The following is a 23,903-nucleotide window of genomic DNA, read 5'->3' as shown; positions in this document are numbered from 1 at the left end:
ACAAGAGAGAAGAGAGAACACAGACGACATGAAACGTCCTACAAAAGAAGGCCCCTAGCTATTATGTCAGGAAATAACTTCTGGCCTTTGTCCGCTGTGTGTTTCAGGATCTCGATTTTCCACCCGTCTTAGAAGGGAGTTGGGTCAGGTGATCCTTTCCAAATGAAAAATTATATTTTAAATCATGCCAAGGGCAGAGAAGGAACTAAACATCCTGGCCATCTGCTCCGCCTTAAACGCCCGCCTAGGTTTTACAGTCAAATACAAATAATTTCCTGAAGGCTGAGTGTCAAACACAGTCGCTGCAAAACCTCCAGACGCTCAGGATGTTCGCAGGCTCCATTGACAAAAGTGACTTCCCACGCTTTGCCCACAGAGGGCATCCCTGCGCATTGATACGTAGACCAGGCGAATGCAGCTGCTGGAAGCCTCCTCCGTCCGCTCTTTTTTCCCTAAGCCATAGTCTCTGTGCCCCCACCCCCTTCCCGTGGAATCTTTGCCTGATCCAGTTCCTTTCCCTCCGGTCTCCACATTTTCCCTTCCAGCCCTCCACTTCTCCGGATCAATGTGTAGTACGGTTCCAACTCCCAGCTCGCACATCACTGGCGGACACCCCAGTAACAAGTGAGAGCGCTCCACCCCGCAGTCCCCCCACCCCGCCTCTCCTCCCTCGGTCCCCTCGGCTCTTGGAAGAAAAACCAGCAGCATCTCCAGCTCTCGCGCGGAATTGTCTCTTCAACTTTACCCAACCGACGACATGGAACCAGCCTCAACCTTTTAATGCACAGCCCGGCCACAGGATTGCCTTCCATCTCCTCTTGGTCCCTCCTGGATGTGGTTTATTGATGACTTGCGAGCCCCTCAGAGAGCTGTCTTCCCTCCTCTGGCTCCCTCCGTTTCCTTGAGTTAGTTTTCCAAGGTTTTACCGGGGCTCGGGATCTCTTGGACCGAATGGAACTTTTTGCTGCCTGCTTTTGCTGCTGATTCTGTCAGTGGACAAGGAAAAAGGCTTCGAAGGCAGCAGAGGCACAGGGGAGGTGGAGAAAGAGGTGGAGGAAGAGGACGAGGAGGAGGAGGAAGCCGAAGGGGCTCGGCGCGTGTGTGTGCATGTGTGCATGCGTGTGTGAGTGCATGTGTGTGAGTGCTGTCGCTGCCCACGACCCCTGGCCCCGAAGGTGTTGGCTGAAATATGGAGAATAGTCTTGGATGTGTTTGGGTACCCAAGCTGGCTTTTGTACTCTTCGGAGCTTCCTTGCTCAGCGCGCATCTTCAAGTAACCGGTAAGTGGTTCTTTCCTTTCTTCTCGTCGCACCCCCTTCCGTACCCCACTTCTCTTCTCATCTCATTTGGCGAGTAGTAGAATTGGGGTGGGGGATAGCAAGAGATTTGGCGCTTGCGCTGCCCCCCCCCCCCCAATTTCCTCACCGATGATAAAAGATAGAAGTGTTATTTTCTTCCCTGGGGGCGGATGATGGTGGGGCTGGGTGCTAGGGGCACCCCTTCGCTGTTTTAAAATCCGATGCTTCACGCATTTTTGCTTCTGCAAATACTTGCGTTGGTTTGGAGAGCCGGCGGGCTGGGGCAGGTGGTGGGGATATCGTTGAAAGGAACTGGGTTGTATCCTTAAAGCCTCAGAAACCTACCAAGTGCGGAGGATTGGGGCAACAGGGGCAGGCAAGAAGGACGTGCAGGGGCTTTGAGGAAGTCTGCGCAGAATGTAGATGGTGGGGCTGAGTCGTTGGTATGTGAATACATCTCCTTTTGGTTTGGATTTTTGGACTTGGTGATTGAGAATCGGGAAAGGGACAGCTAATATGTTGTGGTACTTCCAAGGAGGGGATCCCGGTACTGAAGGAGGCACAGAGTTGCCAAGGAGGAGGGCGTGTTTAATTTTGTTTTATTTTTTAACGGTGAATGTAGTTTGCAAGCTGAGTCTCCATATAGCTCCAGGACACCTCCAAACTCCAAATGATTGATATTCCAGAGAACCGGCCCTCTGGCCCTGGCACTTGCCAAGCTCAGTTTCTAATTAAAAATGGCAAAACTGTTTGGGGATTGGATTGGGCTAGAGCAGGAGAAAGAGGCACCTGAAGGCTGATCAGGGCTGCTGTAATCTCCGAATACGGAGCTGGCGGCTTCGACGGCCAAAAGAATAGAAAAGAGCCAAATGACTTCTGATAAGGTCCACTTGTTTTGCGGGACCTCACCACAAGTGTCGATGGGCACTGGGGTACAGGGAGCGGGCCTGGCAAAGGAGAGGAGAGCAGCTGGCTGAGCATTCAGATCCCTTCGGAAACGACCTTTTTCCAAATCCAAAGGAAAAAGAGGCTCAGGCAGAGACCGGGCGTTGAGTAGGAGCTCCCCAGTTCGTGCCTGGGAAATTAATAGGGAATGGCACAGAAATCGGGCCAAGCCCCCAAGCTCCCCGGAGCCCGCAGCTCCGGCTTTCTGGTCTCTGCTAAGTGCTGCATGGCCAAGGGTTGCGAACGCGAGTGGAAAATGCGCCTCTCACGGTCGCGAAGGATTCAGTCAAGCGCCGAGGCAGCCCGAGGCTCCCCAAAGCCTGGCGCGGCCGCACGCAGGCAGGAATCTGCGCTTGCATTCGGACTCAGCTCCTCATCCTCCTTTGGCCCGAGACAGAGAGAGCAGGCAGGAGGGGTGTGTGTGTGTGTGTGTGTGTGTGTGTGTGTGTGTGTGTACGCGCGCTCGTGTGATGAGCGCGTACCCGCATCCACGCGCTTAGCCGCTGGTGCTCCCTCCCTCCCTCTCGGCTCTCGGGCCGGTCCCCTCCTCCCCCGGCTCTTCTCTCCCGGAGCTTTGTCCTCAACAATTACTCTCGCGAAAGGTGGGAGTGCGGGGTGGGGGGCGGGGGGAGCGCATCTCCGCAGTAATGAATAGATATCTGTTTTAAATTCCCTCCTCGAGACCCTAAAATGATAGAGGCTGCTGCGAGGAGGACCCTCCTTCTGCCCAGAAGATTGACTTGGGCTTTCTATGGCAGTTTGCCCACGGGAAAGGGGAAGTTCAAGGGGCATCCCTCACTGGGTAGAAAGTCTGCCTAACAGCAGGACTGCTGGCCTGAAAGGTGCTAGCTGAATGCACTGCATGAAGCAAGTTGTACAAAAATGAACAATGATGTCAATTACACGACAGTAGTTTAAAGCTATTTCTCAAGTGACTTTTGTCTGGCATAAGGTGGGGGTAGATTAATAGAGATAAATTTATGTACGTTTTATGAATGTCTAAATTAATTAAATATTCTCTTTTCACTTGTTTATGTTTCTTGTCCAGAGAGTCAGGGCCATGTTTAATTTTAATTTCCTCCTCAACAGACAGATCTATGCTTGACAAAGCAGATGTAAAGAAGGGATACACACACACACATACACATGGGTTATGTTGGTGGATAGGCTAATGGATCTAAATCTTTAAACTTATCTACACTTCTAAATCCGTATCTGTTATTTGCAAGTGAGTTGTGATGCAGTTTGCGCAGTTCGCAGGAAAGTGGATGGTGCACTTTTATGGTATTGCCAATTCACATCACTCTGGCCTTTGCTCATTAATCTGAGTATCACTTCTTTCTCTTAGTAATAATTTCCCCCATTTAGGAACATGGCAGGAAACTTACAATAAGAAAGCATAGTTCACTCTATAAAAGGACCAGTAGGAGGTGCCCTTAATAAGGCCAAGTGTCTAGTTTACTGGCAATGAGATTCCCATTCAGCAGGGTGTTTTAAAGACTTTATTGATTGGTAACAAAGGATTATGGAGACTATCACAATAGCACTGGGCCTTTTCTCACTTTCTAGGTAAAGTCTGAAGCTACTGTAGATTTGTATGAAACTGTGATTATTTAACAAAGGACAGCCCTGAACAGTGTCAGTGGAGAGTGAGGACTTGATGTTGGGGAAGGAGGATGGTGACTTTTTAGTTTACTTCTGTAAGATTTCATCTCCTTATATATTTGACATGAGCCACGGGTGCAGGAACCATATAAAGTCTCAGGGGATCTCAGGTAAGATAACAATTTTAGATGTTGGATGTTAATGAGTGAAAAATGAGGTATGCATATTAATTAATTCTTCATCCATGTTTGGGTTCCATTGCATTGAAAAAAATCTGTGAGTGTTTAATGTAGTCTGGATATGCTGAAATGAGGCTGGTCACTCTCCCTAGGCGACTTCTTCTCATTCCCCCAACCAAAGCAGATCAGATGGCCCCATGTGGGTTTGCTTTTGAGTGGCGGGAGTACGGCAGAGCCTGAGGGCTTGGGGTAGGCTGGCCGTCCACTCCTCTCTGAGTGCCGCAGTATAAATCACCAGTGACCTGTCAGTGTCCATTTCCCCACACAGCAGCAGCTGCCCTCTGAGTTATAAAGCATGTGAAACAGCCACCATATATGTTATATGTGAATATATTAGGCTTAGTGCCTTTGCTTTAATGCTCTTAAAAGCTAGCCTGGCTTGAGATGCTGATAGGCATTTTTTTTTTTTTTCTGGGAAGAGATTTATAACTTCTCAGTGTATATGACTTAAATTTATTCTCTGGCAAGTTAACCTGTCAGCAAACTTCTTTATTGTTTTCATTGAAGAGGAAGAGCTTTAATCCTATCTAAATTCCTGAATGAAGCGCTGCTGAAAGTTTCTCCTGGAGTACAGGGTAGTTGCAGGCTGTAGTATGGTTTTCTAAACCAATGGGATGCTTGACAAGATGTATGGGGAGGTGATTTTTTGGTGGGGAGGCGGGGATATTTTTACTCGTTTTTAGAGAGGGAAGTTGTGATACTGCATCTTCTAAAGGAATTCCAGCAACTCCGTTATCTCAAAAGCGTCTTTAATGAGAGGAAATGTTTCTCACTTCCAGTTTCATAAATCTAACGGTCTGGGATTCCTCAAATGCATATGATATGCTCCTGGAATGTTTGCTGCTGCACGTAGTAGGGTCATCTAGTATGATCACTGCCATTTGGAAATGAGCCCTGATTTAAATTTTGACTTCCAGACAAAACACTTTACCTGGTGCCGCATGTTTAAAAGCAGTGCTGAAGTTTCTGAACAGAATATTTCTTGGCATGGGAGACTGTGCCCTAAGATTACATTTTAAAGTAAGTGTTCTTACTATCTTTGGAGAATTTGCCATCCTAAACTTTGCATATGAAACTTTTTCTTCTTGATTCTACCAGTAAAGACAACTCTATTCAAAAAGAATGTAGTTGTTTTAGGGTATTTCTTTAAAATTAATATTCAATGTCCACATCCACACACAAAGAAGAAGGAGGATTTCCACCCCCTCATACCTTCTCCTTCAAATATATGACTTTGGTGTGAATTATGATAGCTCTAATCACATAAGGGCACTTGTGATTTCACTGGAGAATGAGTTCTTGCCTGATTACAGATCTTCCTACTTTCCATAGGAAGTTTCCGGCCCACACTGCTATCAGAAATTTGCACCAAATTGGGAACACATTGCTCTGTTTTGGTATTGTTACCCAGCTGTACATTTTTGAAGGATTAATCTACCTGAGATGATAATCTCTTAGATGAACTATACACATAAATTTCAAGAAATCTTAGCTTTGCCTGAGGCCATAGAATAATGTCATAAACCCGCGAAATTACTTCATTAATTAAATAAAGATAAAAAGTCACTTGGTTCTGGAAAAGTACTGTACTCCTTAAGGAGGAATAGCAAATACTATGCACATTTACAATTCATAAAATGTAAACATCAAGTCTTTTCCCCCCTCTTTTTCCATTCCTTCCTTATAATGCTCTGGAGGAAAATTTAAGAGTTTCACGAGTTGTCACAACAGTTATGTCTTAAGGAATCATAGCTTGGAATCTCACTGACTCATGATTGATAGACACTCAATTAAATATCAACACAATGTCCAGTGAATTTTTCGGCAGCCTGCTGTGGGCTGCTTGCTTCTTTCCAGCTTGTTTCTAAGGAATCGAAACTCTCGTTTCTAAGAGGGGTGGCATCAATACTGCCTCCCTTGATGCAGCCCAAGAAAGCCTTTCTCACTCTGAAACCAAGGCTGGGACCCACAGGCACCATGTTTAACATGCTGTGTTACACTTTGCAAGGTCACGGAGATTTGCCTTAAAAATAAATTTTTAAGTGTTCATGCATGCTGCTTTTGGTGGAGAGTTAAACTGTACTTTAAATACAGCTAAATAGTGTTGTTTTCTTAAGAGACTCTAACCTGTGGCCTCTCGGCCAATATTATTGAAGTTCTAGTGCTCACAATCTTTAAGAAGACACAGGAGTGAGCTCTACAAGATAATAGGTTATGCCAACCTAGTTATGCTATTTTTTCTCAAAATGGTGTTACCAGGTTGGAATAATAGAACTTTAACATTTTTCAAAGTTACTACTTTTCAGATTAAAAAACATTTCTTAGTAGTACCGTAGTATCATAGTATCAGTAGCATGGCACTGACCCAATGTATTTAAGATATTGTTCTTCAAAACAAGATCTCAAGGAAAGCCAAAGTTAAACTTGTCAAGAAGAAAGGATGAGCAATCCAGATTATTTTCCCTGCAGGCCAATAAAAAATGTGCAAGATAGAATTACAAGTTGCATACGCCAAATAGGTAATAGCAAAAAATAAAATGTAAATTATTATGCACCTTTATAATTGCAGCACTCAGGTAAACGAAACACAATTTAGTACCACACTTTCTTTCTCTCATTCCAGAATGTTAATTCCTTATCTTATGTTTCTCTGGTTTAACACCATACTAACATGGAGAAATACAGGGTGGCTGACTGATGATCAAAATTATTGTAGTGCTCCAAAGTTATTTGACAAATCTTAGCCTGAGGTTTAACAACTAAACCCGTTTAATTCAACTACTAAATAAAAGTGTTTTCTTTGGTAGTTTAGAAATACCTGAGTTTGTCCCAATGATGTGGTTTAGAAATACATAATAATGCGTAAGATTGAATATGCCTTCTTTTTCAGTATCGATGGGAATTTGCCAGTGGCAGTACCAGTGCATATTGCTGTTTTATTAATAGTTCCAAACAACCATATTATTCGTAGCTTTCATTTCTTGGGGGGAAAAGTTCAAGTAGGAAACACACAAATCATTCCATATTTATTGATCATATTTTTAAGGTGATTCTTATGGCATGACTTGTGTAGGAATGTTTCTCTTTTCTAGTAAATTCCATGAGCCCGGTGCCTATGATCTACTTCTACTTCATGATATACTTTAGCTTAATTTCACTGATCCAAATTTTTTGACTTTTTTCTTGCTCATTCATTTCACCATTGCCCTCCAGGGAGGAAGCCCCTTTAAGACCATTTGTGGTTCTTATGATGAAACTTAACAGGAGTATTTATTGCAATTTGGAGATTTCTTCCTGGTTCATCCTTTAAATATTGGTTCTTGCCTGAAGGTTACTGCTAATAGTATCTAGGACAAACATGTTCCACTGAATTAACTGAATTAACCAACTGGTTAGTGAGTTGTGTCCTGATAAGAGAGCTTGTCAAAACAACATTATTCTGAACCATCTACAATGTTCTTACTCTGCGTTTACATTTTTATGAGAGAAAAAAGGAGTTAAGCAGTTAATATAAATGTTTTTAACTCAAATCACAACATTTTAAGATTTTACTTATTTTTCTATAGTCTTTTAGAAATATTTCTCCACTCACTTAGCTGCCTCTTTAAAAGTATGTAGGACATAATTTAACCTGTTCTTAATAGATACAATACATCACTATGACTTCATTATAGTATGTGATTTTATAGGGATAATTTTTGAAGGCATTGCATCATACAGAACTGTTTATTTTTCCCATCAATTGACCATGGACTATTACTCTTGTTGAGTTTCATCTCTGGGTATAAAATATATTTTGTCTACATCTTGTGTTCAGCTGAAACTCCTCCCTGTATAAAACTTCCTCAAAGCAGTTCTCTCTTTTAGTTTTGATGCTAAGACATAGGGAACTAAATTTTGTTGGGGTTGTGTTTAAAGTAGGAGAGGAGATTAGAAAACAGCCATTGAATCCTTCATTAGAGGAATATCTAATTAGTTTTAACTAATGATTCTGTAGCATCTGATATTAATTTGGATGTCATTTGTACTTTGTACAACGTATTTTTCCTTATTAAATGAGAATGTGGACTAGATCAATTCTAGTTACATTATTAGTTTCAACATTATATAATTTATTTAAATTATGAACTGTACTATATATATAGTGTTTGGTATAATTAATAATACAATTCATGAAAGTGATAACAATAATAATAATGTAATAATAACAAATACCCATGTATCCACTAGCAGTTTCCTGATTTTTGTATTAATCCCTTACCTTTTGTACAGTTTTTCCACATATGTATACATCTTTAACATGTTACTTTACTTTGGCTGTTCTTAATAGTAATAAAATAAATATAATGTATATATTCTCTGACTTACATTTTTGCTGAACGTTAAGTATTTGAGCTTCATCTATGTGGATTCATATTGCTGTATTTCAGTCACTTTCTCTGGTGTATAATATTTCATGATATTAATTAACCATAGCTTATTTAATCTACTCTTGATGGATTTTGAAATTCAGTTTTTTGCTATTGCTAGTAAAGTTGGCATGAACATTCTGGTGCAGGTCCACCAGCACAAATTTGCCACCATGTTTAAGGTGCATACCTAGGAGTGGAATTGCTCCTAGTCATAGAAGGATATCTTTACTTCCAGGAGGCAAACACATGCTGCAGTTATTGAAATCCCCACCAGGGGCAGATGAAAGTCTCTTTGCTTCATGCCTCTGTCAACACTTGGTATTTTCTATGCTTAATTTGCCCTCATCTGGTAACTTCTCATTGTGGGTTTAATTTGCATTCCCCTGATTGCTTATAAGTCTGAACATTTTTTCCATTAATTTGTTAGCTATCTGTGATTTCAGCAAGACAGTTCTATGATTCTGTTTCTTCAACTGAGCAATCATTTGCTTTTAGACATTAATATTATTGGTAGTTATTCTGTTTCTTCCACTAAGCAACCCTTTGCTTTTAGGCACAGATGTTATCAGTAGTCTAATGCTCAGGAAGTTGTCACCTGATACTATACCATGTTGACTCTGGCCCAGGCTTTATTTAAGCACCGTCCCAAAATGTACACTGATTTTGAGTTGAAAAGAGATTCTTAGTCACTGTAACATTATTGATTACCCAGAGCAAGTCCTGCCATGTTAGTATCCTGCCGTATCCTGTTTATTGTGTCTTTATAGAGAATCATTTACAGGGAAGCAGGATGCTGGGATGCCAGGCTTAATTTGAGGCTCATTCCATTATGAATCCCCTGAATATAATGGAACTAAAGGATAACTGAATCACAGAGTAGCAATGGTAGATACCCAATCTGAGTTAAAAATCTTAATATGATCATTTGAATTTGGGTATATTTCCAACATGGTAAAATACATAGGCCCAATATCATTGTTACATTTATGGCATATATGACTGTGGGTTTCAAACAAACACATGTGCTTTGTGCACCAGCCCCCACCCCAATTTTGTTTGGGTTTATAATTGTTTCGCCTGTTCCCATGGGACAGGCTAATGAAGACCCCTGAATGAAATAAAGCCTCAGATGTACTTGCAGAGGCCTCTATAGTGTATTGCCTTCTGTGCAGACTCATTAGAGATGTAAGCCAAGGCTGAGACATCTAAGCAAACCCTCTGCACCCAGAGTCCTCAATCCATTGTTCCTGCATCTTTTTTCAGCCTCATGGGATCCCAGAAGAATATAAATTAGAGAGAAAAATCTGCAAAGCTTTTCCTTTCATGTTTAATGTCTGGGCAGAGCTGTTCCCTGCAGGACAATTTCTGGTTATTTTCTCTGGTTTGAGGCATCTCCAGGGATGGTTTGGTGACTGTTTCCCTTGGGGAAGTTTTCAGCAGCATATCAGTCTTGCTGTTAAAAATTTATTTTACAATTCATCTGAGATAGTCCTGTTCTAAATGTTCTTCCCATCACTCTTGTCATCTGGCTTTTGATTCCTGCGTACCCCTTTCAGTGACACTGCCTCTTCTGGGCTGAAATGTGTTAAATAATTCGAGCTATAAATCACTCTTGCCTCCCTATTTGGTCTTTACTTAACCAGACTATAAATATTTAGTTCATTTGATTTTTCCTCATACCTCTCCAGAAGCTTAACCATGTTTAGTCTTCTTACTTTAACTCCCTCTAGTTTGTTTATATCTTTCTTGTAATCAAGAGGCCTAACTCTAATGTGCTCTTCTAAGTAAGTTATCCCAAGTCATACATTATAAAACATAAATTCAACATCATCTTTAGCTTATTGTACAGCCATAGACACACACATGGTCTCTCAAAATTTGTGTTATCAGTTTTCAGGTAGGACTATCCATGCCTGATAAAATCATTGAGATATTATAAGGACCAAATAAGACCAAGTATTCATTGAAGATAATATAGTAGTTACTGATCCTTTATCAAGGGTTACAAAGAGATGAATAAAAGGTTTAGATGTGTTTCTGCCCTGCAGGGGCTTTTCCTTCAGTGAAGGTGGCAGGCACACACAGAGGTAGGTAGGATACAAGGCAGAACAAAGTACTCACTAAAAAGGGACACAAACAGTTCTACTTTTCATGTGGTTCTTGTCATTGGTTCTGTTTATGTGATGGATTACGTTTATTGATTTGCGTATGTTGAACTAGCCTTTGCAGGGACATGGATGAAGCTGGAAACCATCATTCTCAGCAAACTAACACAGGAACAGAAAACCAAACACCGCATGTTCTCACTGATAAGTGGGAGTTGAACAGTGAGAATGCAGGGACACAGGGAGGGGAACATCATCACACACCGGGGCCTATCAGGGGGTGGGGGGCTAGGGGAGGGATAGCATTAGGAGAAATAAATGACAGGTTGATGGGTGCAGCAAAGCACCATGGCACATGAATACCTATGTAACAAATCTGCACTTTCTGCACATGTATTCCAGAACTTAAATATAAATTTTTAAAAACTCATAATATATTAATATAAATTAGCCAGATTGACTGACAGAGTCAATTCATTCATCCTTGTATCCTTAAATTGATTGGACCAAAAAAAAGGCAAGGGAGCTTAAAGAGTTGTCAATCACGTTTAAACCAAAGTATTGGTATGGTAAGAATGAGGATATTACGGTTTTGCCTACAGATCTGGTAGCCTGTTGCTGTGAAAACGTCCCCAGACTTTCATGACTCTTTCTTCCCATTTTTCTTGAATGTTCCAGGTGTTGTGTTAAGGTGGTAATGGAGCTTAGAGCCCAGTGAGATAAACATGCTAATCAAATACATATATTAACAAACCTACAATTCCAAATGAGATAAGGCTTTAAGAAAGAAAATACTGTAGGGGAGGGTCTCAGACAGTAGATCAAAGACAGCTTCCATGAGAAAGTGTGACTGAGTTTACACCTGAAGAATGAGTTAAGAAGGGAATGTTTGAGAGGGGCAAAGGAGAGAATATCAGATTTTAAAAAGTGAGCGCAAAGGCCCCACGGTGGGAGGAAAGGTCATGAATTCCAAGATAGGTGTACCCAGGGCCACGAGAGCTAAACATAAAAATGGTTTAGCTAAGACTGGAGAAAACTTTGGGATTATCTCTCTCCAGTAGTAGCTACTTGTACTTGGTAGATAATGATTGAATAAATTCAAATGAGTTCTTATCAAGGATCTTTCCTAATCTCAGTACAATGATTCAAAAATTTCAGCAAACTACATAGGCCACCTTTTCCTTGATTTTTCTATTAGATGTGAATTTATGAACCTATCTGTCCTATATGTTTAGAGATACCTTATGAGGTGTTACGGACATACGTATGCAACTGAGAGAGGGAGTTTGAAAAGTGTAGAGAGCTAGAAAAGTCGAAGGAATTATCATTTAACTTGGTAATAAGTCATTTCTCCTTTGAAAGCTATCACTGAACAGAAGGAAACAAAACTTCACCTTTTCTATAAAAATAGAATTGCCATGGACATTTCTTGTTCCTGTGGCCTCCTTCAAAATGTGTGCCTAAATGTGTTTAGTAAACAAAAAAGAAAAACTGAACCTAAATTTTTTGGAATTGTTACAGATTATTTTCTCGATATGATTCTTTTCTATGCATTTTGTCCCCATTATTATTTCTTAAAAATGTGAATGAGTGTTCTCTTTGCTTTCAGTTACAGATCGTTTAGAAGTCATTGAGCTTGCAACCTTTCCATGTCACCAGGCCTTGAACTACTGTACCACTTGAATCAACCTACCATCTGCCACTGGATGTTGCAAAGATTGTTGCTACACAGTCCTGTGGTCTTTGGTCTTGATAAGAGGAGGCATAGCCTAGGGGAAAAAGCATCCCAGCTATTGGGTTTGATTGAGATCCTTAAACTCACTGGACCTCAACTTTCCCACCTGTAAAATGGACACAAAATCAACCTCTGCTTCCCAACTCTAAATTGGAGATAAAAATTACTCCAGTAATTAGCTATATAAAATATCTATTCCAATGCCTGACTTATAATAAGTATTTCATAAATGCTAGCTATTGTTAATATTATGTTAGTATGGGCTACATTTATTCTGAGATAATCCTTACAAATAGAAAATTTCACAGGCACAGGCCAGTCATTCTAGAACCCACCTCAATTTTATTGTTGTGATTTTAAAGACTTAAAAATAAATTAAGATAGTCAGACTCCAATGGCAATTTTGAAATCAATAATGTCATGGTTTAGTGGGCCCTGGTCCCATGACTTTGCTTGATTTAGAGGCTCATAGGTCCAGCTAAGTTAGATCTGATACAGTGCAATACTGATCAAACTTGACAGCCTATAACACACTTCCTGTGGATTCTCCATCCAAAGCATCCTCCCCTATTAACTCTTCCCTGGTTGACCATGTCCATTTTCTACAGACCCATCATCTACTCAGCAGGTGCACCTAGAAGCTAATACTTGCTTGGTTAATGTGTAGTACTAGATATAATTGATCCTGAGGGTCTTCTCTGGGGAGGAGTGGCTCTCATCTTAATTCTGTGTCAATACCCAGCCCTTCTTCATACCAATTAATTTAGAGTCTTGGAGATGGGGCCCAGGCACAAGTATTCTAAAATCTCCGATGGTGATTTCAACATGCAGTCATGTTTGAGAATCAGTGTCCTAGGGTCTTTCTACTCAAAGTGTGCAGTCCAGGAATCAAGGCATTTGTATCACCTGGGAGCCTATAAGAAATGCAAAAACCTCAGGCCGCACCCAGACATGCTCAATTAGAATCCCAAATGACTGAGGAACACTGCCTTAGATGATTGAAAGTGTCAGATAGGGAGGTGATCCTTGCCTCTATTCTTCACAATTGTAAGTAATCATCTAGTCAATGGGAAACTGCCCCTACTACACTAGTTTAGTCTTAGCTTGAAACATCTGTGGCATGCTTTGGCTTCAGGAGTTGGTCTTATAATGGCAAACTATGCCAACATCAAAGAGTCTTCTTGTTTGTGGTTTAGTGGCTAATATATTTCATGGAGACCATGACACATTTCATTTTCCTTGAGATTACAAGCACTTGAAAATGCTCTTTGTGTGTTCCATCTGCCTTTTCCCTTCTTTTCTCATCAATACTCAAGAAGGTACATTTTACAATGGTCTGCTGGTTTTCATTCTATATTTTTCCCTCCTTCAACTCTCTTTCCTCCTTAAAAATGCTCAGACCCAGGGAAAAAGAAAGACACTTGAAAGGGATATTGAGGCCCTGGGCCCTCCTCCTCCCTCTTTCCTCTGTGTCTCAAGTCTGATGCTGAGAGCACACACATGCTCAAAGTGAGACCCTGATGGGGGTGACCCCATACTGAACTTTGCCTTTTGATTGGGAATGGTCTTCAGGGCATGAAACAGACCAAGTGCTCGTTTGCCTGAGCCTCTGCAGCAGAGGAGAAGGGGTGTAACAGAGGTTTTTGAAGAAGAGTAAAGCTTTACAGGCAGAAAGCTCAGTTGAGGGTTTTGAAGCTTTTGCTCTCCACTGCCTGGCAGAGAGAACAGCTTTAACTGGCGTGCTCCAAATCAGAGTCTACAAGAAGAGAACGTGGGGGCTCAGCTGCGCAGATTGGATCAATTTGAATGAAAATCACTAGTGTTCCTCCTGGGGAGAGAGGTTTCTGCTTAGCTCGTGAACTGTAGGCCCTTCTCTGGTCCTGGTAGTAAATGAGTAGGGCTTTTGTGAAAGGTTATGTAAGGCTGCTGTTTTCTCTCCCTGCCTAGAGTAAAATTCTATTTATAGGGGGGTGAACTGCCTCTCAGCAAAACATGCATTTTATACACTATAGCTTAGGAAAGATAATTTAATAAATCTTTAAGACAAAATTAAGGAAAGAGAGAGAACAAAATCCTAGGCAGAGAGAGTGGGACATACAGCAAGTAATAGGAGAAAGAGAAAGCGTCATTGCTCTGGACTTAGTTACTGAAGTAGTGATTGAGTGACGGATCATTCTCATGTGCCTGGGACTGAGGAGTTTTACAGGAAGAAGGACTTTCAGTGCTAACAGTAGGACAGCCTCAGGTAAACTGGAATGGTTTGTCACCCCTAATTTGGTACCTATCATGGGGAGGGGAGTAGAAAGAACCCTGAAAGATTTTCAGCAGGGAAATGGCATTTTAGATAACACACTGTTAGCCCTATGAGGAAACAATTAGAGAACGGTAGCAAGACCTATTATGAGGGGATGTTCTAATAGCCCAGGAAAGATGAGTATCTGATTGGAGGTTTAGAAGCAACTTGTATATTAGCCATGATATCTAGGTCATGGAGACCTTACTCTCTAATCTTTTGGCAAAGTCAAACTTGATGTCCAAAACCAAAGGTTTTTTTTAACCAACTCCTTGGTCAAAGCACTGTCAGAGAACTCATTTTTGAATCAGGTTATCTTTTGGACATAATAGGATAATGTGTTTATTGGAGAAGTCATGTATAGTACTTCTGTGTTCCACTGTGTCTAGTACAGTGCTGAATACATATTAATTATTCAATAAATACTCATTACCAAATTGATTTTTATACAATGATTATTCTCAAATTTGCATGAAATCTGAAGTTTCTTTCTGCATGAGCTTCACAAAGTTCAGTTCAGCATATTATAAATTTCAGGGTTACTCAGTTTTTACTTACCAAGATGTTTATTCTGTTTTCTTTTTCTCTCTCCCCTTCTTTTGCCTGATTTTTCCTTTACATGCCATTATTAATAATTTTATTGGCAGCATTTCAGAGTGCTTGTGAGAAATTCAAAATTGAGGAAATTCTGGAAATAGCAAAATGTAAATGTATAAAGTCTATAGAATTTGCTATCTCTTTAAGCCCTGTTACAAATGCATATAGGGCATTTGTCAACTCGCATATATGAAAATGGAACAGGATAAAGTAGGTGAATAATTATTTCCTACATAATAATCCCAGGGATAGACTCTGTGTTTGCCTTCAGAGAACCATTCCTGAAGACTTGGGTGAGTCAAAGCATTAAAGTGTTATTTTTGTAGAAGTCAGTAGAAGTCAAGACAAGATGATGGAGATTTTAAAAAGGCACATAGAATGAAAAGGACAAAATTTCTTGTGTTTCAAAGCACTAATCAGGCAGAAAAGGACCTCAGCAGGTGTTTGAGAGGACCCTTTTCTACTGATGAGGACTCGGGGGCCCAGAGAAGCTAGGAGAGTCTCTAAATCACGAATCTAAGAACAAGTTCCATGAAACATTATTATGCACACGTGGGTGCAAATCTTAGCTCTACCAAGATTTAGCTGTATGACTCTCGCTAAGATTCAGGGTCCTCATTTGTAAAATTTGGAAAGCCATTGCTGAATGGATGACATTTTTGAAAAACATTACACTCAAGGATTGTCACAGTCTTTGGCACATATCGAGCACTAAACTGTTTCTATTTTTATTTGTTCATTCAACAGATGTTTTTAAAGGTAATGTTTGATATATTTGTTAGCTCCTATGGTGCATTTAAACAACATATAAACACACTGCCTCTGTTGTTGTTAGTTAACAAAGTGGTTGGAGGAATAAGACTTAGGCAGTTTAAATGTGTAAGAAAAAAAAAGATGAGCAGAATCACAAGGCAATGTATTATTGTATTATTAAGAACCAAATGAGTGAGAGGTGCAGTTAGAGGAGGGAAATAAAACATGATCAGAAAGCCTTCCAGAATGCAGAGGGATTTAGTTTGATAGGTAGGGTAATTGGAAGACCTTACCCACATGGGACCTGACCCTATGTGGACACTGTTCTTTACATGTTCAGGCTTTGGAAGACAAAAAAGAAAAAGAAATGATGGTGGTACTTCACTGCAGAGGGCTGCTCAGCCCAGGCAGCAGATCTCTTCACCAGCAATGACTTCCCTGGTCACTAGCCTTTTCTCAAGCAGATTTATGATAAGGCTAGGAGAAAAAGGAAGAGAGATGTGACAAGATCATCTGAGAAGTAACTTTGGTGGCATACATAATGTAATTTTAAAATAAAGAGGCTTTACCTGTAGGGATTTTCCTAATAGTTTTAAGGAGCTCTCAGAAGCTCAGGGAAGCACAGATGCCATCACACACTGCATTTTGAACTTGGAAATCTAGTAGCTGAGAAAGCATATTTAGGCTCCTGCACTACTGAAATAAGTCTGTGCTGGAAATTAATGTTTTCATCTTTTTTTCTTTCAGCCCAGCTTCAAAATGTATAGAAAACTTTGGTTCAGGATGCCAAAACCCTGTATTACTAATGCATAAAGGATATTAGCTAGTTCATCAAAGATCTTCTGTACATTTTGCAGCCAAAGGGCAAGTAGCTCAGCTCAAAATTTGCAACTTAAATAGCTCTTCTTTTGTTCTTTCTTCCAAAGTACACAGTCATATGAGGTTATGATAATTAATAATTGACAAATTATTATATTGTTCCATGCTTATCTGAGACTTTCTGTCTTCCAATGGCTTTTGAATCTTTTATCTATATTCATCTCTCAATACCTCTATTAAGAAGACAAAATGGCTAATTTATCTCATATGGGTTTTTTGTGAGGTTATGAGACTTGTGGCCAGTTATTTGTTTAAGATCACACAGAAGTTACCTGTTCTGGATGGAAAGCCTAAATCTTCTTTTTTTTTTTTTTTTTTTTTTTTTTTGAGTCAGAGTCTCACTCTGTCACCGAGGCTGGAGTGCAGTGATGTGATTTTAGCTCACTACAACCTCTGCCTCCTGGGTTCAAGCAATTCTCCTGCCTCAGCCTCCTGAGTAGCTGGGATTACAGGCACCTCCCACCACATCCGGCTAATTTTTTGTATTTTTAGTAGAGACAGGGTTTCGCCATATTGGCCAGGCTGCTCTTGAACTCCTGATGTCAGGTGAAATGTCCACCTCAGCCTCCCAAAGTGCTGGGATTATAGGTGTGAGCCACTGCTTCCGAATCTGGCTGAACCCTTGTACTCACCAGTACATACTGGACACTTTCCAAAAGCAGGACATTCCATTCTTTTGTTCCCCTAAAATGCATGTACTAAAAAATGCCGACTAACACTCAGCTCTTGATTTCTAATACCATTCTCCGATAAAAGAAACCAGAGCTCCTCAGGGAAATAGCTGCTTCTGGGACTTATGCAGAAAATATACAAGATAAGGCTGGAGCATCTTGGAGTGCCAGAAAGGAAGAAATTCTTGAAAAAAATGAAAAACCCACAACGATAGAGTATGTCAAAGGGACACAGAACCTAACTGAAAGAGCTCTCAATGGTCAAAGCTGCAACAATTTGAGCAAGAAAATCAGTCAACTAGTTTCCTATTATAACCCAAAATATAAAATAAATATCCATGAGTACATACTGATATAAATAAATAATTGAATAAATAAAGGGAAGAGACTTAGATAAATCCCCTATGCAGAAGAATTGCAAATATATATATTCCACTCTCAAAGAGTGGATAGAGTACAACCCATATTCTTTTAAGTGTGGGCTGTGCTTAGTGACTTCCTTCCGAAGAGTACAGTATATAAGGGGGAGGGGAGGAAGTTAACTACAGTAGAAAAATCAGCCGAGGTAGGCAGATCATGAGGTCAGGAGATCGAGACCATCCTGGCTAACACGGTGAAACCCTGTCTCTACTAAAAATACAAAAATAAAAAATTAGCTGGGCATGGTGGCGGGTGCCTGTAGTCCCAGCTACTTGGGAGGCTGAGGCAGGAGAATGGTGTGAACTCGTGAGGCAGAGCTTGCAGTAAGCCGAGATCGCACCACTGCACTCCAGCCTGGGCAATAGAGCGAGACTCCCTCTCAAAAAAAAAAAAAAAAATCTGACAAATGCTACCTCAACCAGGTGATCAAGGTCATCAGCAGCAGTAGTGATAAGTCATGTTGATAGCATGTACCCCCTGATATGATGTGATGAGGATGGCATTTTACTTCTGTGATCTTCCTTTTCCAAATCCGTAACCCCAGTCTTACAATGAGAAAAAGAATAGACAAACCCCGTTTGAGATTCTACAAACACCTGACCGTATTCCTCAAAATGATCTAAGTCTTCAAAATTAAAGAAAGTGTGTGAAACTGTCAGAAGAGGATACTAAGGAGGCTTAGGACAAACTGTGATGTGTTATCCTTGGTGGGATCCAGGAGCAGAAAAAGGACTTCAGGAAAAAATGAAATACATTCTAAAGTATGGACATTAGTTAATAATAATGTATCAATATTGATTCACTGATTTTTATAAATGTGCCATGTTAGTGTAAATTGTTAATAATGCGGAAACTTGGTGTGGGGTAAATCAGAACTTTGTACACTCTTCACCATGTATCTGTCAATCTAAAACAGCTCTAAAAAAAAAAAGTCTAACTGTAAAAAGTACTCTCATGTTTGATAAGAGTGGGACACCAAGCAGAGCACTGATTCCACTAAACTTGTGTTTTCCTCTTTAAGGATCAGAATGGCACTCTTGTATGGCTATTCTGAGAATTACAGACGATGTTTCAGTAACCCTTAGTATCCCTGCATGTTTCTCAAAGTGTGATCACATCAACACCACTTGTGGGTGTTTTAAAATACAAATATGCTGGCTTTGCCTCATACCTCCAGAATCAGAGTCCCTGGATGGACAATGAGGGGATAGGAAACAGCACTTTTAACAAGCTCTCTAGGTGATTCTTATATACACTTCACTTGAAAACCACTTGGCTGTACATTGTCCCTAAAAATTAATAATGGTGGCTCTCTACTTATTGAGAGAGTCTTTGAGCTCAGGGGATGATCTGGACTCAGGTGAACTTGGGTTTAGATCCTAGGCCTACAACTTTCTAATTGAGAGAACAAGGACAAGATATTCCACCTCTTTTGTGCCTTTGTTTCTTCATCTGTAAAGTACGAAAACAACACTTAATTCAGAGAGTACTTATAAAATCATTTCAGAAAAGTCATGTAAATTATTTACCATAGTACCATATTTACCATATCACCACTGCTCAACAGGCAGTGAGCACTAGCATAACTCTACTGGTGTTCTATTAGCCCGGCTATATAAATCAACATGAACATAACCAAAATTACTTCTCATTGTTACTGATACTCTCCACCCTCTAAAACTAGTCTTTGGCATCCTGCAATGCTTTCCTTACATGTTTCTAGGAGTCCTAAGAGCTATGTCATAAACCAGTTATCTTCTGCTAGGCACCTTCACATGTCTAGAAGTCTGGTATGCTTGCTGGCTTTCATGTCTCCAGGCAGCCACTCTCTCTTGCCTCCTGCCAGCCATCCTGCTCCTCTGGTAGATTGCTGCTGCAGCATCAGTGCTCTAGAACATTTCCAGTGCCCAAGCATCATTACTAAGTCTACTGACAAGAGTGTCCCAACGCTGATTCTCTCCCTGTTAAACTCTATCATACTGCTTGTGTCTTCTGTTTTATAAAATCCTCCATGACAACAATTCATTTAACTAGGGTCTGTAACTTTTCTCTCCATACGACTTAGATTCAGTAGGAAAAGGGCTGATCTGGGGACAGTTGTTGCATTTCCTATTCCCTGTCTTTAGCCTTTCTGTCTCCAAGCCACCAATGGAACTTCTTCCTTAAGTAGTATTTAAATCTCCCCTACATAAATGAGTTACTGCAGAGAGATGTCTACGTTTTTAGAATATACACCCTAGTCTGTTTCATTGGAATTGAGGTACACATGTGGTACAAAAATGTAGAATAATAATAATGGCTAATATTTGTGAAATTGTATGGTTTGAAGTGATATGGTAGATATTGCTTATGAAATATTTATTGCCCACCCATTTTTGTATTTAATACAGAAGAATATCCCATTTTAAGTAGCAATGTGCCAGCTCGAAGACTTGATTTATCAGACTCCCTTGCAGCTAGGGATAGTCAGGTGACAAGTTCTGGTGATTGGCAAGGTAATCAGGACACTCCCGGGGATTTCAGAGTAAGCTTACTCTCCTGTCCTAATCACCACCCCCTTCCTCCTTGTTGTTTCCTTCTTTCTCTGGAAAGTAGGAATGATGCCTGAAATTGAAGTAGTCATCCTGTGTTACATCATCTATTATGAACAATAAGAAGGAAATGAGGAGAAGCTTGAGTCCATGGTGACTTCCTTGGGGTGGCTATACTATCTTGGGGTTGTTTCTTTCTAGACTTCTTGTTATGCTACAAAGTAAACCTCTGTTTGATTTTAAAACACTGTAGTGCGGTTTCAGTCACAGGCAATACTCAGTTCGAATTGCTGTATGTTCCCATATTATTTTTTCCTCACAGTTAAACAGTGAGAGAGGAACTAATATTGTGTCCTTTTACAGATAGGAAAAGTGAGACACCAAAAAGTTGGCCATTGTTTTCCGTGCCTCCATGCTAGTAAATTGCAAACTTAAGATTTAAATCCTGCTCCATAGCACATGTCCTTAATTAAGTCTATGCTATAATACCTAGATAAATAGATGTTGTAGCTATTACACTATTGTTGTTATTTTTATTATTGTGGGTAATTATTACACTATTGCTTTTTATTTTTTTGCAAGTCACATTAATTCCTGCAATGTTGTTTTATTTTTGTTATTGTTATTCTCCTCTCTAAATGAGGGATCTTTTTCTGTGAACCATTTATTATTTAGACACTTCTAGATTATTGAGTATATAAATAAAAATTCAATTTTCTGTTAATCATTTTCAAATGTCACAGTTTTCACTAACAAGTTACAAGACAGCTTCATGCACTTTAATTTCCTCTGAAGAAGAAATCCACTGCCACCTTATAAAAGACTAACATCCCAAATACAGCTTTAGAATGCTAATGCCTTACCTTAACAAGCCAACTGAACTCTGTGACTCACATATGTGCTGCAATTTCTCTCCCATTGTAGTATAAGGGAATTTCACACAGTTTTGATGTATTGTGTAAATTAGGCCAACAAAGTGCTGTGCTATGTCTTCATTAAAATAGGAGATGGTAATAATGCAACCATGTAGCATGGTCTTGCAGGCTTTGAGTTATGAACATTCAATAGTGTCTCCTTACTTGTGCTTAAGTTGGCATTTGTAAGTAGCATATAATCAATTAATCAATAACCCAATTTTCTCTTAAAGAGATGGTGCATCATTTAAAAATATCAGAAACTGTTGTGTGATTTTATGAAAAGAGCCATTTCAGCAAAGAAACTTGTTTTAAAAACAGTGAAAGTCTTTTCTGGGGAGGACAATTTTGCTTAACTAAGCCAAAAGTGAAATTGGATACAAATGTTTAGTTCTTGAATCGTTTTATTGTTTGGCAACTATTGGAAAGAAAAGGACCAGTTTGGGACTGCTAGTAAGAATGCATTGTTTTTGCTCATGATTGGAGGTGTGTAAGTGGACCCATCTATGAATGCACAGTAAAAGTCAACTAATCCTCAAACTTCCAGTTTTAAACTCATCTATTCTATCCTATTACTTACCAGTTTTAGAGTATGCTAAGTTGCCTAATTTGTCTCACATGAGGTCACAGCAGCACCAAGTGATGCTTTCAGGGTGATGAAGCTGACAGTCACGTTGAGACAAAAACCTGGCCTTCTCAAACTTTAATATATATTTCTATCCTTATCTTTGTTATAATTTCTACCTAAAAAGACATATATGCTTATTATAAATATTCAAATATTACATAAATGTGTGAGTTTGAAAAGGAAATTGTTCCATAATCCCATCACTTCATAGTAAACCACAATTTATTTGTTTTGTTCAGTCTTTTTTGTCTCTTTCTCTACCTGCCGCACAATTACTGTGAAATTTGTGGAAAGTTAATGTTTATTTTTTCATTGCATTAAGATACTGAGTTGTGTTTTCTTTCTACCAAATAAGTAAAAAGGACTATCGTGGGAAAAAACCCTCAAATATTTGCTTTGTTATTTAGACAACAAGACATAACTAAGATGAAAATGGTCTCTATAAAAGAGATCACCTTTCACGAGAGGCACGTGCTAGGCATGCCTGTCTTCTAAAAACATTAGTTCCAATACCTCCAAAATGTTCAACTGCTCCCTTGAACCTTGCCTCTAAAGTGCAACCTGTGGGCCAGCCAACCTCCATATCACATGACAGCATATTAGAAATGCAGAAACTCAGGCTTCATCCAAAATTTACTGAATTCAAATCTACATTTTAACAAGATCCCCAGGTGATGGGTATGCAAGTCAAAGTTTGAGACATATCATTCTAGTAATAGCATGTTTCCTACTCAAATTGCTACCATATTCTAAGAGCTGTGAGTTACTCATGAATTAGCAATGATGTGCAGGGAAGGAACCAGTATCACCACAGCTCATTCACGTGGCTTCTAAATTTCCTCCAAAGGTGTGAGTGTTGTGCTCATTAAACAGTGTCAAGACCAGAATAACTGTCCAAGGGCTGGATCACATCTATTCTCTACGTTTAGGTCATGGCACACATTCTCATCCATACCTCTGAAGTCCCAAGGCACTAAAGACCACATTGATTGGAATAATTGTGTGTTCTATTCGAGTAACTGGTTGTTAATTATGCATGGCTTGATGTTATTTTGCTAATTCATATACACCAAATGAACCATGAGTTGCTTGAAGGAAAAGACCAGTCCCTGAGCTCCTTTCTTCAAGGATGGCAGTCCTGTTTCCAGACATCTGGCCATTCCCATGAATGAGTGAATGATGGTTATCAGGTATGTTAGCTCCATTTATCCAACCACTTGTGCTTTCCACAGATCCAGATTTGACGGTTATGTCCCCCACCTGGAGCTGGGAAGTCATAGGACTTACCTGATAAACAGTCAACTTCTTTCTTGAATTTATGCCAAGACCTCATATATCTATCTCTTTATGCCCTATGACCACCAGCATTGGTTGGTGGCCCAGTTAGAAACAAGAAGATCAGGGATAAGTGTAGGACCTGTCCAATTTGCATCAAGTAATCTTTCATCAGTTCTTAAGGTGAAGATAAGGGAGGGTTATAAAATTTGAACGCTATAATAGATTTTATCTTGTAGCCTATAGTTTTATTTTTTCCCCTTAGCTTCTAAAATCTATGATTGAGTTTCTGTTTTGGGTTATTAACTCCTCAAACCAAGAATATCAGAGGAACCTTAAAAAATAGAACTTTGGAATCGTAAATATTGAAGAAGAAAAGCTGAATCATCTCCCTATAGGCAGGTTGAGAGTGGGAGCAGAATCAAACAAAACTTCTCTTTTTTCTTTTAGCGCCCCCCCCACCCCACTCCCCTCCTCCTGCCATAAACCTAAAGAGCATTTACTTACTTGGGCTGCATTATAAACATCCATCCTCCTTCCTTTCTTCCTTCCTTCCTTCCTTCCTTCCTTCCTTTTCCCTCCCCTCCCCTCCCCTCCCCCCTC

General features: G+C 40.0%; 1 protein-coding gene across 1 annotated transcript in view; it reads left to right on the top strand.

Moving 5' to 3' along the window:
- The first annotated feature begins 569 nt into the window (after positions 1 to 569).
- The window catches only part of DCC (DCC netrin 1 receptor), a 1,221,566-nt gene continuing 1,198,232 nt past the window's right edge, over positions 570 to 23,903 (top strand). Inside the window, exon 1 of the mRNA XM_025365180.1 lies at positions 570 to 1,280. Coding sequence (XP_025220965.1) covers positions 1,190 to 1,280 — 91 coding nt within the window. The 5' untranslated portion in view covers positions 570 to 1,189. The remainder of the gene's footprint in view (positions 1,281 to 23,903) is intronic.

The sequence above is a fragment of the Theropithecus gelada genome, chromosome 18, assembly GCF_003255815.1.
Source record: "Theropithecus gelada isolate Dixy chromosome 18, Tgel_1.0, whole genome shotgun sequence".
Taxonomy (NCBI): domain Eukaryota; kingdom Metazoa; phylum Chordata; class Mammalia; order Primates; family Cercopithecidae; genus Theropithecus; species Theropithecus gelada.
This window is presented reverse-complemented; position numbering and strand designations above follow the sequence as displayed.